This window comes from Xyrauchen texanus, chromosome 44 (assembly GCF_025860055.1).
Source record: "Xyrauchen texanus isolate HMW12.3.18 chromosome 44, RBS_HiC_50CHRs, whole genome shotgun sequence".
NCBI lineage: Eukaryota > Metazoa > Chordata > Actinopteri > Cypriniformes > Catostomidae > Xyrauchen > Xyrauchen texanus.
Window position 1 is genome coordinate 23,796,680 of NC_068319.1, and position 18,096 is coordinate 23,814,775.

Below are 18,096 nucleotides of genomic sequence, written 5' to 3' on the forward strand. Positions count from 1 at the left end.
AGTTTTACAATTAAATCATTTGAAGTGTTCTCAGCCGAACTGTCATCCCTGGTTTGATTTCCAGTGCATTCCAGTCTTTTATCACGGGTTTATTTAATTTAATTTAATTTTTAAGTTAAAAATTAACTTAATCATTCATAGAAAAAACAGGCTCAAGAGGAAAATGTTAATGTCAACTTGTTTGGAAGAAATGTTGTAAAAATTTTCAGTACTTGTTAATAAATGTAAGCAAATCGTTGTCATGTCCATGTTATTTATTATTAATAATGTTGCAATCACAATACTCTATAAAATCACTTACATATAAATAATTCATAAAAGTATCGGTATCGGAATCAGCGATACTTGTCTTCAAAGTACTTGGTATTGGATCGAAAAGAAAATAACTGGTATCGCCCATCCCTACCGGGCGGAGCCCCGCCCCCACCTCGGCTACTCAGACCACATCTCTGTTATGTTAATTCCAGCATACAGACCGCTCGTCAGACGCACAAAACCGCTTCAGAAGCAGGTGAAAACCTGGCCAGCAGGAGCCATCCCTGCTCTTCAGGACTGTTTTGAGTGTACTGACTGGCACATGTTCAGGGAGGCTGCAACATATGGCGATTCTACCAACTTGGAGGAATACACAGCATCAGTGACCAGCTACATCAGCAAGTGCATTGATGATGTCACTTTCTCCAAGACCATCACCACACGCTCCAACCAGAAGCCATGGATGACTGCGTGAGGTGCGCACGCTGCTGAGGTCCGAGACTCCGCCTTCAGAGCAGGCGATAAGGCAGCCCTAAGAACAGCTAGGGCCAAACTGTCACGGGCAATCAGAGAGGCAAAGCGCCTGCGCCCAGAGAATCCACAGTCACTTCCAGGACAGCGGTGACACGCGGCGCATGTGGCAGGGCTTCCAGGCCATCACCAACTACAGGACAACATCAGTTGCCTGTGACAAAGATGCCTCCCTTCCAGATGCGCTGAACGACTTCTACGCTCGGTTTGAAGTGCAGAACGACGTGATGGCGAGGAAGTCCACCCCTCCTCCCAGCGACCAGGTGCTCTGTCTTACCATGGCAGATGTGAGGAAAACTCTACGTACAGTCAACCCACGGAAGGCTGCTGGACCAGACAACATTCCTGGCAGAGTGCTCAGAGGATGTGCAGACCAGCTAGCAGATGTTCTTACCGACATCTTCAACATCTCTCTGAGCAGCGCCGTTGTTCCAACGTGCTTCAAGGCCACCACCATCATCCCCATGCCAAAGAAGTCTTCAGTGTCCTGCCTCAACGACTACCGTCCCGTCGCACTTACACCCATCATCATGAAGTGCTTGAGAGGCTCGTCATGAGGCAGATTAAGACCCAGCTGCCCCCTCACTAGACCCACTGCAGTTTGCGTGTCGTTCAAACCGTTCAGCGGACGATGCCATCACCACAACCCTCCATCTGGCCCTCGCCCACCTAGACAATAAGGACTCATACGTTCAAATGCTGTTCATAGATTTCAGCTCAGCATTCAACACAATCATTCCCCAGCACCTGATTGGAAAGCTGAACCTGCTGGGCCTGGACACCTCCCTCTGCAACTGGATCCTGGACTTCCTGACTGGGAGACCTCAGTCAGTCCAGATCGGGAACAGCATCTCCACCACCACCACACTGAGCACTGGGGCCCCCCAGGGCTGTGTGCTCAGTCCACTGCTGTTCACTCTGCTGACTCACGACTGTGCAGCAATGCACAGCTCGAATCACATCATCAAGTTAAGCTGATGACCACGACCGTGGTGGGTCTCATCAGCAAGAACAACGAGTCAGCATACAGAGAGGTGCAGCGGCTGACGAACTGGTGTAGAGCCAACAACCTGTCCCTGAATGTCGACAAAACAAAAGAGATGGTTGTTGACTTTAGGAGAGCACAAGGTGAACACACTCCGCTGAACATCGACGGCTCCTCTGTGGAGATCGTCAAAAGCACCAAATTCCTTGGTGTTCACTTGGCGGAGAACCTCACCTGGTCCCTCAACACCAGCTCTATCACCAAGAAAGCCCAGCAGCGTCTCTACTTTCTTCTGAGGAAAAGGCTGAGGAAAGCACATCTCCCAACCCCCATCCTCACTACATTCTATAGAGGGACTATTGAGAGCATCCTGAGCAGCTGCATCACTGCCTGGTTTGGGACTTGCACCGTTTCGGACCGCAAAGCCCTGCAGAGGATAGTGAGGACAGCTGAGAAGATCATTGGGGTCTCTCTTCCCTCCATCAAAGACATTTACAAAAAACACTGTATCCGCAAAGCAACCAGCATTGTGGTCGAACCCACACACCCCTCACACAAACTCTTTACCCTCCTCCCGTCTGGCAAGAGGTACCGAAGCATTCGGGCCCTCACGGCCAGACTGTGTAACAGCTTCATCCCCCAAGCCATCAGACTCCTCAATACTCAGAGACTGGTTTGACACACACGTGTCCTGAGTTGCACTTTAATTACTGTCACTTTATAACTGTCTGCTACCTCAATAACTGCTATGTGCATAGAACATTATCTCATAGTATGTTATGTTTACATTTTAGAAACTGTCATCTTTTTGCACTACTGAGTACTGGTCGGCGCTGCACTGTCTATTGTCCTGTTCATTGTCAGTAATTTGTTGTACTGTCCTGTACTTTTTGCACATGTTTGCACGTGCACTTTATATAGGTATATATAGGTAGTTTATACAGGTATTTTATTTCGTTGTGTAGTCTCATGTGGTCCTATGTTGGTCCTTTGTTGTTTTTATGTAGCACCATGGTCCTGGAGGAACGTTGTCTCGTTTTGCTGTGTACTGTACTAACTGTATATGGTTGAAACGACAATAAAAACCACTTGACTTGACTTGACATAAGCATGCATAATTACATGGATTGATCAGATCCAACTTCATCAATGGGAGCAGTAATCACACTAATCACCCTAAAGTTAAAAAGTAGGTAAAGGAAGGAACCTATTTGAAATAAGTGGTCTATAATCTTAAAAACATGATTAGATTTAACTTAGCTTTTAAAAAGTTAAATGAGCAGCTTATGAGCACTAAGAAATACCTCTTAACCAGACGTGGGTAGTAACCAGTGTTGGGTGTTATTAATTACTGTAAATAAATAGCTTTTAGTAATTGAATTACAGTTACTTCTGATGTAATTGTGTTACATATTGTATAGACTATAGAACAATTCTATATAAAACAATAGTGAATTTAAACTCAAAATGTAATGTCTAATATTAAAATAAATGTTTTCTAATTTAATGCAGCCCCCTGAAAATGTTCATGAATAATTCATTTGATTTTATATGATTTATTTGAAAGAAATAAAAGAACAGTTTCATGTTTATCCTTGTATTTTTCATCTGGTCGAGGTTGATAAAGGGTTAAGAATTAATAATAAGTAATGCAATTACTTTTCAGACAGAGTAATTAGTACAGTAGTCTAATTACACTGTGGAAGATGTAATTAGTTTTTAGTAATGAATTCATTTTTTAGAGTAACTTACCCAACGCTGCTAGTAACACACTACATTTACTCTGTTACATTTACTTGAGTAAGTTTTTGTGGAAAAATATACTTTTATTAGTATATTTAAAGGTGGGTACTTTTCAATCTTACTCAAGGAAAATTGTTATGAAAATGTTTTACTTTTACTTCGTTACAGTGGGCGTTACATTACTGGTTTTAATTTAATAAGTGTAAATAAATGCAGAATTTATTAAAAAGACTTTAATGACAGCAGAACTTCACATGGAGTCGAGTCCATCACTGTTGCAGCAGCAAGCACACCAAATAAACATTTTCTTCGCTCAACACCATGAAAAAGAGTACATTTGTCATGCAGTGCCTTCATTTTAAACCAAGACATGGTTTATGACCTCAGTTTATAAGTATACATTTTTATATCAGTGTTGCATTATGTCAGTTCCTAAATCAAATGTAAACATTGGATTAAGTGCACATGTCTTGTGCTTTGCGGATCACGTGCTTGACTTCTGGAGCATGAGCTGACAGTATGTCTGGGACAGATGCAGCGTGTTTTTCTCATGAGCTCTGAACTTAAATACGCATAATACGCTTTCAAACACAGAGATAAGGTGCAGTTTACCCTTAGTGTACACAACTAATGATCAAAATTATTTAGACACTGATCTAAGAATACATACAGGACTTTAAAATAGTGTCAGTTGGCTTCAATAAAGCGTGATCTTGCGTTTTTTTTTTTTTTATTCAACATTACAAATAATTGGTCCTGTGGGACATTGTTCACGTTTTTCACCAGAATTATTAGAAACTGGTTTACAAACTTCTCTTCTAATTGACAGGTTCATCCAAAAGTGACAAGCGGCCTTAAAGTGATGGTTCAACCATAAATTAATGTGCTGTCATTATCTCCCGCCCTCACGTTGTTCCAAACCTGTGTGACTTTGTGTATTTTGTTGAACCCAAAAAAGATATTAGACATTAAGTTAGAGACCGACAGTCTCAGTCACCATTTCCTTTTAATATATGGAGGAAAAAACCTGCAGTGACAGTAAATGGTGACTATAAGGCTAACGGTCGTCTGACTTCTCTTTAATTTATTGCATTGAAGAAAGTCATATGGTTTGATTCAACACAAGGGTGTATGATGACAATTTCCATTAATAATAATAATAATAATAATAATAATAATAATAGTATATACACTGTAATACTTGTTAAATATGTATTATGTAATGGAATATTGGGGAGTAATCGTCCATTATGTTTTATGTGGAAGTAACTAGTTACTCGCTACTTGAGTCTTCATTTAATTAATTACTTTCTTACTCATGAGTCATTTTTTACATTACTATTTTTCTTCTACTTGAGTAATAATTTATTTAAAGTAATTGTACTTTTACTTGAGTAAAGATTTTGGGTTCTCTACCCTCCTCTGCTCTTAAATATGAGTGACAACTACACACCAAATATTGATTTTGTTTATGTTTACTACACTTTGTATGAAGTTAATTGATAAGTCAAACTTATTCATGGAATAATTTTTTTAAATATCCTCACGTGTGTGTGTTTGTCAGTTCAAGCTGTCATGTGGGTATTACCAGACATTTGTTTAAACGTAGTGAGAATAAAAACAAGGAAATATTTACTTGTATTTTTGCATTTTTAAAATCTCATTTATTCAAAAACATATTGCATCGTGCAAAAAATTATGTGCATATTGCTAAAGGAGAATCAAACAATTGAAAGAAGATTGATATAAAACTAAAGATAATCACATATATTGAATATAATAGCAGCACACAGTCCTTTAGAGATCATCACGGCTTCTGTTCAGTGCTTTCAGGATTGCTGATCAGTCTTGTGTATTTCAGTGCTGTTGTTTTCTGTCTTCACAGCTTCAGCACAGTCAATGGGGATCATCCTCTCAGGTGCTTCAGATATCTGATTCACTGGTGCCCGTATGTAGAGCTTTCCATCAGTCATGGAGCAGGTGACAGTCTCAGGGTTCACTCCTTCAGGCAGATCAAACACCCGTCTGAACTCTTGCACTGTGTGAGAGAAGGAGCCTTTCCCATCCTCCTGCTTCTTTTCTGTTTTTCCACTGACCTGCAGCTTCCTGCCCACCTGTTTGACTGACAGTTCTTCTGGGGAAAAGTCTTTAGTGTCCAGTGTCAACGCAAAGCCACTTTCTCCCTCTTTCTCCATCGTGCTGGTGACTGGGTAGATCTCCTCCGAGTGTGGAGTCTGCTGGATCTCCTCAAAGATCTTGTGCTGAAGTTTCTCCAGCTGCTCCAGGCTGCTCCTCACCTCCTGCAGTATGTCTGTGTGTCTGTAAAGAGGTGAGATCTGTGGCCACAGACTGTGCACTGGACAGTCAATTGGCATGAATGGTCTGAAGGAAGGCTGGAATCCATGCAGGCTCAACATTTTCACTGCAGACTTTTGTGTTGTTGTTTTGCTGCTCAATCGCACTGACTCTCTTGAGGTGTTGTAAGTCTGTTAGATTTGACTAGAGAGCTGTGAGTCGCTCTGCTTTATACTGAGTGTTCAGCAGCACCAGCAACTTCATGAACTTTCCAGGTTGTTCCACATTCCTCCACTGGGGCGCAGCAAAGAGAGAGTGGATGACGTCACTCCAGTCACTTTCTCTTTCTGAGAGATGAGGCTTCAACAATCATCTATATGTTGCTTTCTAAGTTTACAGGTGTTGGAAAAGAATGTGTTGAAGTATGAGTTTTTGTAAAAGCATGGAAGAATTATTGTGTCATTTATGATGGTCAAATTTAACTAAATCTCTTCTAGCTCATAAAACTTTTTGTAATGAGATTGTCTCTTCAATACAAACTCTGAAACGAACCAATAATGTCGAAATTATGTCTACTGTTTAAAATTATGAATCTGTGTTTGACATTGCATAAATGTTTTTTGTTGTTGTTGTTTTTACTTATTTTTTTTAACTCTGTCTTTGGAGATACTTATTGTTGTCTGTTATTTCATTTTTTCTTTGCTTATATTCAGTAAAAAAGTATCAACATTGACTAAACTGACTTACCAGCCATAGCTGTATTTATTTATTTATTTTATAACAGTACGTGAATGTTTGAGGCCTTTCACATTGTACCGTAATAATAAAAAAATATTTAAAAAATTATTTTAAAGATTCTGTATTTTTAAGATTAAGATGAGGGATCAATATCACTAAGCAAACTCAGTAACTAGGAATAATATATATATATATATATATATATATATATATATATATATATATATATATATATATATATATATATATATATATGTATGGCGGGCCAAATATCTAAAAATTAAAGCTTTAAATAAAAATAAAAAATTCAATAAATAATGAGAAATTATTTAAACTATTAAACATTTAATGCATCATTAAATCAATAAATGTATTCCATGAATTGTATTTTCTAGCTTTGCATGCATTTTAAACCTAGCATTAGCTTTCAGTTGATTCTTATTTATGCACAAGCTTTGCACTTTTAGTAAATTTTACACAAAGGTGTTTTTGAGTTTGTTGCGGTTGGTTGAAACAGCTCGTCAACACAAACTCTCGGGAAAACAAAGAACTTCACGTGAGTGTATTAAAGTCTTAAAAGGGTCCTGAGCGCAATCACCGAACTGAATCTTAAATAAATAAACAAATAGGTACATATACATTTCAATCCTTATATTTTCTTTAATATGTAATAAATAAAATTCATATAAATATTTTCACATAATTTTAATTAAACCTGGTTATGGAGTCAGATATAGAAAGTGACTGGAGTGACGTCATCCACTCTCTCTTTGCTGCGCCCCAGTGGAGGAATGTGGAACAACCTGGAAAGTTCATGAAGTTGCTGGTGCTGCTGAACACTCAGTATAAAGCAGAGCGACTCACAGCTCTCTAGTCAAATCTAACAGACTTACAACACCTCAAGAGAGACAGAGCGATTGAGCAGCAAAACAACAACACAAAAGCCTGCTGTGAAAATGTTGAGCCTGCATGGATTCCAGCCTTCCTTCAGACCATTCATGCCAATTGACTGTCCAGTGCACAGTCTGTGGCCACAGATCTCACCTCTTTACAGACACACAGACATACTGCAGGAGGTGAGGAGCAGCCTGGAGCAGCTGGAGAAACTTCAGCACAAGATCTTTGAGGAGATCCAGCAGACTCCACACTCGTCGGAGATCTACCCAGTCACCAGCACGATGGAGAAAGAGGGAGAAAGTGGCTTTGCGTTGACACTGGACACTAAAGACTTTTCTCCAGAAGAACTGTCAGTCAAACAGGTGGGCAGGAAGCTGCAGGTCAGTGGAAAGACAGAAAAGAAGCAGGAGGATGGGAAAGGCTCCTTCTCTCACACAGTGCAAGAGTTCAGACGGGTGTTTGATCTGCCTGAAGGAGTGAACCCTGAGACTGTCACCTGCTCCATGACTGATGGAAAGCTCTACATACGGGCACCAGTGAATCAGATATCTGAAGCACCTGAGAGGATGGTCCCCATTGACTGTGCTGAAGCTGTGAAGACAGAAAACAACAGCACTGAAATACACAAGACTGATCAGCAATCCTGAAAGCACTGAACAGAAGCCGTGATGATCTCTAATGGACTGTGTGCTGCTATTATATTCAATATATGTGATTATCTTTAGTTTTATATCAATCTTCTTTCATTGTTGTTTTGTTGTCCTTTAGAAATGCTTAAAAAGTTTAATGCTTAAAATAAAAAATGTCATTTTTTATACAAATGTTTGGAAATATCCACATGGCAGTTTGAGCAGTCAGAAATACACAATCAGACTCTTTGTCAAGTTGACCAAGCCTAAATTTCTTTGAGTTTTTCATAGATGCTTTTATAAATGCTTTATTAACATTAAAAATAAAAAGGTTTAGTCAATAATGATGAATGCTGTTGTACATATGCATGAAACTTTATAGTTTTGGTACAGTTCATAATGATTTGAGAAAACAAACAAATAAGTAGATCTTTCTCACACTTTGTTGTGTTTGTATTTATTACATTGATTTTTGATAACTTGGTTTAAACTTATTTACAATCTACCGAGCAACATGAGTCACAAAACATATTTTTAAACTCATTATTGAACAACAACATTTTATTGTAAGCTATAACGTCCTGATAAAGAAAAGCCATCAAAATATTTCTTGAATGAATAAAATAATTAATACATGGAATTAATTGAATAAATATTTGTATTATGACTGGTGAATCGGTATAAACAATTTTGCCCCCTCAACTTACATAATCTTACAAGAAGTTTAAAAGAAATGTCAGCAGTGATATTTTCTTTAAAGTACAGTATGGTTATTTTTTTACTTGAAAGTTAGATATGTTAACATTAATTCATGGAATATGAACTAACATAAACAAACAATTAACGTTACAGTTACGACTGAAACTTTAGGCCCTTAAAGGTTGGAGCGAAGGCTGCGTCAGTAGCAGACGCTTACAGATGCTATGGGAACTCCCAGGAGTGATGATCTCTGAAGCTTGAATGGAATCTTATTGGCAGATGAGGCTTGGCGCTCCGACTCATATGTGCGTATGATCGTGGGCATGAAAACTGGAGAAAAGCACAATTTTGTCTGAATTTTTTGAGTGAAGAAGGTAGTCATCTCTCTGCCCCTTAACAGTGAGAACTTAGTGGTGCGACAAACTATTCTTGTTGCCTCCTTTCAGAGAATCCATAGGGTCATGTCTAGCTTATGATATGATGTCGAAATCTGGCCCGTGACAACCCCTGAGTGTCTGAAGAGCCCCATTCAAGGGCCAGACATGAAGTCTCCACAGCTTCATCTGGAGATGCTAGGGAATGTTCCGATTTTCTCTCCTCAAGGGAATTTTTAACGGAGGAGCATCCAGCAGCTCTACTAGTTCTGGAAATCAATGGTGTTTTGGCAATTCCAGCGCATCCAACAGCCCGGATTCCCTGTCTTCTCAAACCTTGCACAACACTTGGGGGTAGTAAGCAAACAGGGGAAGACACGTACTTGCATTTTACTGGCGCTTTGTGAGCTAGGGCGTCCACGCCAAGTGGATCTTTAGTCATAGAGTACCAAAGGCAACAATGCGTCATCTCTGGGGATGCAAACAGGTCCACCTTGGCTTCCCTGAATACCTCCCAAGTCCTTTTAACTGTTTTAGGATGAAGTCTCCACTTCCCAATTCTGAATCTTTGATGCAAGAGCAAATCTGTCCCACAGTTCATCTGAACGGAGGATGTATCTCCAGGAGATGAGCCACGCTCCAGATGAAACTATGCCAGGCCAGTAGTGTCTGTACAAATCATAGAGAGAAAGCATTGCATGTCTGCCTGAAAGGCTCTCAGAGCCAAGAGGACTCCAGGCGATTCTAGGTGATTTATGTGCCACAATACTTGCACACCACTCCAGGTGCCAAAGGCCAAACAATCGTTGCACAGGGCACCCAAGCCCAAATTGGACACGTCCATTGTGACAGCTGTGCATCTGAGCGCTTGGACCAGCTCAACATCTCTCTGATAGAACAAGGTCATTCTCCAAATTACGAGTATGGCTACACAGTGGCGCATCACAAGGAAACACAAGTGACAGTTTAGCCACATATGACGTGGTACTCTCAGCTGACCCAGCACTAAAGATGCCACATATACAACAAAGCTAGAGTGGTAAAGGCGGCCACGACCAGGGGTTGCGTTGATCAAAAATTCTCCATCATTTGCAGATTATTTTAAACATTGACAGATAATACTAAATGTTTCGGTTATTTTGATCTATCTATCTATCTGTCTGTCTGTCTGTTTAAATACAAAAATAAACACAGTTTTGTCCAGTGAGTCAGTTTATCCAATGTTGAATGCACGTTATAGCGCATAGCGAACGTTGTAACAGTATTTGTGTGTGTGTTGCTCATCCATCATTGCAAAACTACTGAAAAAACTCTACAACAAATAAATAAATTTCAAAGTTGTTACTTCTGACATAGTCTCTCCCTCGTCTGACTCCGGTTCAAACAGATAGGGCTGAACACCACTATTTTCACTGTCAGTCAATTGCTTATGATGTCTAGTTATCCGAAACAGAGATGTCAAAACTCCGCCCTATTCTGGATATGGGGCGGGGAGCACCAGCTCATTTGCATAAAACACACACACACACACACACACACACACACACACGTTGTGTTTCCATGTTTTATGGGGACTTTCCATAGACATAATGGTTTTTATACTGTACAAACTATATATTCTATCCCCTAAACCTAACCATCACAGAAAACTTTCTGCATTTTTACATTTTCAAAAAACATAATTTAGTATGATTTATAAGCTGTTTTCCTCATGGGGACTGACAAAATGTCCCCACAAGGTCAAAAATTTCAGGTTTTACTATCCTTATGGGGACATTTGGTCCCCACAAAGTGATAAATACACGCTCACACATACACACACACACACACACACACACACACACACACACACACACACAGCTATTTATTATTGTCATTTTCAACATGGTATAATAAATGATCTGTGGGCTATTTTGAACTGAAACTTCACAGACACATTCTGGGGACACCAAAGATTTAAATGACATCTTGTGAAAAGGGGCATATTAGGTGCCCTTTAAGTAAATTCAGCTTATGTTCATTTTATGTCAGCATAAGTAGAAATCCTTTGTTAGATATACACAAATGTATCAGTTCACTTAACTTTATTAACTTAAAAAGATTGATTCCCCAAAGAAGTGCAGATAAAGCTGCACATCAGCGACCCAAATTCACATAAGCATGCATAATTACATGTATTGATCAGATCCAACTTCATCAATGGGAGCAGTAATCACACTAATCACCCTAAAGTTAAAAAGTAGGTAAAGGAAGGAACCTATTTGAAATAAGTGGTCTATAATCTTAAAAACATGATTAGATTTAACTTAGCTTTTAAAAAGTTAAATGAGCAGCTTATGAGCACTAAGAAATACCTCTTAACCAGACGTGGGTAGTAACCAGTGTTGGGTGTTATTAATTACTGTAAATAAATAGCTTTTAGTAATTGAATTACAGTTACTTCTGATGTAATTGTGTTACATATTGTATAGACTATAGAACAATTCTATATAAAACAATAGTGAATTTAAAATCAAAATGTAATGTCTAATATTAAAATAAATGTTTTCTAATTTAATGCAGCCCCCTGAAAATGTTCATGAATAATTCATTTGATTTTATATGATTTATTTGAAAGAAATAAAAGAACAGTTTCATGTTTATCCTTGTATTTTTCATCTGGTCGAGGTTGATAAAGGGTTAAGAAATTAATAATAAGTAATGCAATTACTTTTCAGACAGAGTAATTAGTACAGTAGTCTAATTACACTGTGGAAGATGTAATTAGTTTTTAGTAATGAATTAATTTTTTAGAGTAACTTACCCAACACTGCTAGTAACACACTACATTTACTCTGTTACATTTACTTGAGTAAGTTTTTGTGGAAAAATATACTTTTATTAGTATATTTAAAGGTGGGTACTTTTCAATCTTACTCAAGGAAAATTGTTATGAAAATGTTTTACTTTTACTTCGTTACAGTGGGCGTTACATTGCTGGTTTTAATTTAAAAATGCAGAATTTATTAAAAAGACTTTAATGACAGCAGAACTTCACATGGAGTCGAGTCCATCACTGTTGCAGCAGCAAGCACACCAAATAAACATTTTCTTCGCTCAACACCATGAAAAAGAGTACTTTTGTCATGCAGTGCCTTCATTTTAAACCAAGACATGGTTTATGACCTCAGTTTATAAGTATACATTTTTATATCAGTGTTGCATTATATCAGTTCCTAAATCCATGTAAACATTGCATTAAGTGCACATGTCTTGTGCTTTATGGATCACGTGCTTGACTTCTGGAGCATGAGCTGACAGTATGTCTGGGACAGATGCAGCGTGTTTTTCTCATGAGCTCTGAACTTAAATACGCATAATACGCTTTCAAACACAGAGATAAGGTGTAGTTTACCCTTAGTGTACACAACTAATGATCAAAATTATTTAGACACTGATCTAAGAATACATACAGGACTTTAAAATAGTGTCAGTTGGCTTCAATAAAGCGTGATCTTGCGGTTTTTTTTTTTATTCAACATTACAAATAATTGGTCCTGTGGGACATTGTTCACGTTTTTCACCAGAATTATTAGAAACTGGTTTACAAACTTCTCTTCTAATTGACAGGTTCATCCAAAAGTGACAAGTGGCCTTAAAGTGATGGTTCAACCATAAATTAATGTGCTGTCATTATCTCCCGCCCTGACGTAGTTCCAAACCTGTGTGACTTTGTGTATTTTGTTGAACCCAAAAAAGATATTAGACATTAAGTTAGAGACCGACAGTCTCAGTTACCATTCCCTTTTAATATATGGAGGAAAAAACCTGCAGTGACAGTAAATGGTGACTATAAGGCTAACGGTCGTCTGACTTCTCTTTAATTTATTGCATTGAAGAAAGTCATATGGTTTGATTCAACACAAGGGTGTATGATGACAATTTCCATTAATAATAATAATAATAATAATAATAATAATAGTATATACACTGTAATACTTGTTAAATATGTATTATGTAATGGAATATTGGGGAGTAATCGTCCATTATGTTTTATGTGGAAGTAACTAGTTACTCGCTACTTGAGTCTTAATTTAATTAATTACTTTCTTACTCATGAGTCATTTTTTACATTACTATTTTTCTTCTACTTGAGTAATAATTTATTTAACGTAATTGTACTTTTACTTGAGTAAAGATTTTGGGTTCTCTACCCTCCTCTGCTCTTAAATATGAGTGACAACTACACACCAAATATTGATTTTGTTTATGTTTACTACACTTTGTATGACGTTAATTGATAAGTCAAACTTATTCATGGAATAATTTTTTTAAATATCCTCACGTGTGTGTGTTTGTCAGTTCAAGCTGTCATGTGGGTATTTCCAGACATTTGTTTAAACGTAGTGAGAATAAAAACAAGGAAATATTTACTTGTATTTTTGCATTTTTAAAATCTCATTTATTCAAAAACATATTGCATCGTGCAAAAAATTATGTGCATATTGCTAAAGGAGAATCAAACAATTGAAAGGAGATTGATATAAAACTAAAGATAATCACATATATTGAATATAATAGCAGCACACAGTCCTTTAGAGATCATCACGGCTTCTGTTCAGTGCTTTCAGGATTGCTGATCAGTCTTGTGTATTTCAGTGCTGTTGTTTTCTGTCTTCACAGCTTCAGCACAGTCAATGGGGATCATCCTCTCAGGTGCTTCAGATATCTGATTCACTGGTGCCCGTATGTAGAGCTTTCCATCAGTCATGGAGCAGGTGACAGTCTCAGGGTTCACTCCTTCAGGCAGATCAAACACCCGTCTGAACTCTTGCACTGTGTGAGAGAAGGAGCCTTTCCCATCCTCCTGCTTCTTTTCTGTTTTTCCACTGACCTGCAGCTTCCTGCCCACCTGTTTGACTGACAGTTCTTCTGGGGAAAAGTCTTTAGTGTCCAGTGTCAACGCAAAGCCACTTTCTCCCTCTTTCTCCATCGTGCTGGTGACTGGGTAGATCTCCTCCGAGTGTGGAGTCTGCTGGATCTCCTCAAAGATCTTGTGCTGAAGTTTCTCCAGCTGCTCCAGGCTGCTCCTCACCTCCTGCAGTATGTCTGTGTGTCTGTAAAGAGGTGAGATCTGTGGCCACAGACTGTGCACTGGACAGTCAATTGGCATGAATGGTCTGAAGGAAGGCTGGAATCCATGCAGGCTCAACATTTTCACAGCAGACTTTTGTGTTGTTGTTTTGCTGCTCAATCGCACTGACTCTCTTGAGGTGTCGTAAGTCTGTTAGATTTGACTAGAGAGCTGTGAGTCGCTCTGCTTTATACTGAGTGTTCAGCAGCACCAGCAACTTCATGAACTTTCCAGGTTGTTCCACATTCCTCCACTGGGGCGCAGCAAAGAGAGAGTGGATGACGTCACTCCAGTCACTTTCTCTTTCTGAGAGATGAGGCTTCAACAATCATCTATATGTTGCTTTCTAAGTTTACAGGTGTTGGAAAAGAATGTGGTGAAGAATGAGTTTTTGTAAAAGCATGGAAGAATCATTGTGTCATTTATGATGGTCAAATTTAACTAAATCTCTTCTAGCTCATAAAACTTTTTGTAATGAGATTGTCTCTTCAATACAAACTCTGAAACGAACCAATAATGTCGGAATTATGTCTACTGTTTAAAATTATGAATCTCTATTTGACATTGCATAAATGTTTTTTGTTGTTGTTGTTTTTACTTATTTTTTTAACTCTGTCTTTGGAGATACTTATTGTTGTCTGTTATTTCATTTTTTCTTTGCTTATGTTCAGTAAAAAAGTATCAACATTGACTAAACTGACTGACCAGCCATAGCTGTATTTATTTATTTATTTTATAACAGTACGTGAATGTTTGAGGCCTTTCACATTGTACCGTAATAATAAAAAAATATTTAAAAAATTATTTTAAAGATTCTGTATTTTTAAGATTAAGATGAGGGATCAATATCACTAAGCAAACTCAGTAACTAGGAATAATATATATATATATATATATATATATATATATATATATATATATATATATATGTATGGCGGGCCAAATATCTAAAAATTAAAGCTTTAAATAAAAATAAAAAATTCAATAAATAATGAGAAATTATTTAAACTATTAAACATTTAATGCATCATTAAATCAATAAATGTATTCCATGAATTGTATTTTCTAGCTTTGCATGCATTTTAAACCTAGCATTAGCTTTCAGTTGATTCTTATTTATGCACAAGCTTTGCACTTTTAGTAAATTTTACACAAAGGTGTTTTTGAGTTTGTTGCGGTTGGTTGAAACAGCTCGTCAACACAAACTCTCGGGAAAACAAAGAACTTCACGTGAGTGTATTAAAGTCTTAAAAAGGGTCCTGAGCGCAATCACCGAACTGAATCTTAAATAAATAAACAAATAGGTACATATACATTTCAATCCTTATATTTTCTTTAATATGTAATAAATAAAATTCATATAAATATTTTCACATAATTTTAATTAAACCTGGTTATGGAGTCAGATATAGAAAGTGACTGGAGTGACGTCATCCACTCTCTCTTGCTGCGCCCCAGTGGAGGAATGTGGAACAACCTGGAAAGTTCATGAAGTTGCTGGTGCTGCTGAACACTCAGTATAAAGCAGAGCGACTCACAGCTCTCTAGTCAAATCTAACAGACTTACAACACCTCAAGAGAGACAGAGCGATTGAGCAGCAAAACAACAACACAAAAGCCTGCTGTGAAAATGTTGAGCCTGCATGGATTCCAGCCTTCCTTCAGACCATTCATGCCAATTGACTGTCCAGTGCACAGTCTGTGGCCACAGATCTCACCTCTTTACAGACACACAGACATACTGCAGGAGGTGAGGAGCAGCCTGGAGCAGCTGGAGAAACTTCAGCACAAGATCTTTGAGGAGATCCAGCAGACTCCACACTCGGAGGAGATCTACCCAGTCACCAGCACGATGGAGAAAGAGGGAGAAAGTGGCTTTGCGTTGACACTGGACACTAAAGACTTTTCTCCAGAAGAACTGTCAGTCAAACAGGTGGGCAGGAAGCTGCAGGTCAGTGGAAAGACAGAAAAGAAGCAGGAGGATGGGAAAGGCTCCTTCTCTCACACAGTGCAAGAGTTCAGACGGGTGTTTGATCTGCCTGAAGGAGTGAACCCTGAGACTGTCACCTGCTCCATGACTGATGGAAAGCTCTACATACGGGCACCAGTGAATCAGATATCTGAAGCACCTGAGAGGATGGTCCCCATTGACTGTGCTGAAGCTGTGAAGACAGAAAACAACAGCACTGAAATACACAAGACTGATCAGCAATCCTGAAAGCACTGAACAGAAGCCGTGATGATCTCTAATGGACTGTGTGCTGCTATTATATTCAATATATGTGATTATCTTTAGTTTTATATCAATCTTCTTTCAATGTTGTTTTGTTGTCCTTTAGAAATGCTTAAAAGTTTAATGCTTAAAATAAAAAATGTCATTTTTTATACAAATGTTTGGAAATATCCACATGGCAGTTTGAGCAGTCAGAAATACACAATCAGACTCTTTGTCAAGTTGACCAAGCCTAAATTTCTTTGAGTTTTTCATAGATGCTTTTATAAATGCTTTATTAACATTAAAAATAAAAAGGTTTAGTCAATAATGATGAATGCTGTTGTACATATGCATGAAACTTTATAGTTTTGGTACAGTTCATAATGATTTGAGAAAACAAACAAATAAATAGATCTTTCTCACACTTTGTTGTGTTTATATTTATTACATTGATTTTTGATAACTTGGTTTAAACTTATTTACAATCTACCGAGCAACATGAGTCACAAAACATATTTTTAAACTCATTATTGAACAACAACTTTTTATTGTAAGCTACAACGTCCTGATAAAGAAAAGCCATCAAAATATTTCTTGAATGAATAAAATAATTAATACATGGAATTAATTGAATAAATATTTGTATTATGACTGGTGAATCGGTATAAACAATTGTGTCCCCTCAACTTACATAATCTTACAAGAAGTTTAAAAGAAATGTCAGCAGTGATATTTTCTTTAAAGTACAGTATGGTTATTTTTTTACTTGAAAGTTAGATATGTTAACATTAATTAATGGAATATGAACTAACATAAACAAACAATTAACGTTACAGTTACGACTGAAACTTTGGCGCCCTTAAAGGTTGGAACGAAAGGCTGCGTCAGTAGCAGGCGCTTACAGATGCTATGGGAACTCCCAGGAGTGATGATCTCTGAAGCTTGAATGGAATCTTATTGGCAGATGAGGCTTGGCGCTCCGACTCATATGTGCGTATGATCGTGGGCATGAAAACTGGAGAACAGCACAATTTTGTCTGAATTTTTTGAGTGAAGAAGGTAGTCATCTCTCTGCCCCTTAACAGTGAGAACTTAGTGGTGCGACAAACTATTCTTGTTGCCTCCTTTCAGAGAATCCATAGGGTCATGTCTAGCTTATGATATGATGTCGAAATCTGGCCCGTGACAACCCCTGAGTGTCTGAAGAGCCCCATTCAAGGGCCAGACATGAAGTCTCCACAGTTTCATCTGGAGATGCTAGGGAATGTTCAGATTTTCTCTCCTCAAGGGAATTTTTAACGGAGGAGCGTCCAGCAGCTCTACTAGTTCTGGAAATCAATGGTGTTTTGGCAATTCCAGCGCATCCAACAGCCCGGATTCCCTGTCTTCTCAAACCTTGCACAACACTTGGGGGTAGTAAGCAAACAGGGGAAGACACGTACTTGCATTTCACTGGCGCTTTGTGAGCTAGGGCGTCCACGCCAAGTGGATCTTTAGTCATAGAGTACCAAAGGCAACAATGCGTCATCTCTGGGGATGCAAACAGGTCCACCTTGGCTTCCCTGAATACCTCCCAAGTCCTTTTAACTGTTTTAGGATGAAGTCTCCACTTCCCAATTCTG

General features: G+C 38.2%; 4 protein-coding genes across 4 annotated transcripts; 2 read left to right on the top strand and 2 right to left on the bottom strand.

The window, feature by feature from the left end:
* Positions 1-5,156: 5,156 nt before the first annotated feature.
* LOC127637097 (heat shock protein 30-like) lies at positions 5,157-6,020 on the bottom strand. Its single transcript, XM_052118007.1, has one exon. The coding sequence runs from the start codon at positions 5,929-5,931 to the stop codon at positions 5,344-5,346; it is 588 nt and encodes a 195-aa protein (XP_051973967.1). The 5' UTR covers positions 5,932-6,020; the 3' UTR covers positions 5,157-5,343.
* A 1,409-nt stretch (positions 6,021-7,429) lies between these two features.
* On the top strand, positions 7,430-8,500 carry LOC127637095 (heat shock protein 30-like). The gene has a single exon (XM_052118005.1). It carries the CDS (start codon positions 7,504-7,506, stop codon positions 8,089-8,091), a length of 588 nt encoding a protein of 195 aa, XP_051973965.1. The 5' UTR covers positions 7,430-7,503; the 3' UTR covers positions 8,092-8,500.
* A 5,071-nt stretch (positions 8,501-13,571) lies between these two features.
* LOC127636262 (heat shock protein 30-like) lies at positions 13,572-14,403 on the bottom strand. Its single transcript, XM_052116708.1, has one exon. The coding sequence runs from the start codon at positions 14,338-14,340 to the stop codon at positions 13,753-13,755; it is 588 nt and encodes a 195-aa protein (XP_051972668.1). The 5' UTR covers positions 14,341-14,403; the 3' UTR covers positions 13,572-13,752.
* Positions 14,404-15,831: 1,428 nt separating this feature from the next.
* Positions 15,832-16,887, top strand: LOC127636264 (heat shock protein 30-like). The gene has a single exon (XM_052116710.1). The coding sequence runs from the start codon at positions 15,890-15,892 to the stop codon at positions 16,475-16,477; it is 588 nt and encodes a 195-aa protein (XP_051972670.1). The 5' UTR covers positions 15,832-15,889; the 3' UTR covers positions 16,478-16,887.
* The last annotated feature ends 1,209 nt before the right edge of the window (positions 16,888-18,096 follow it).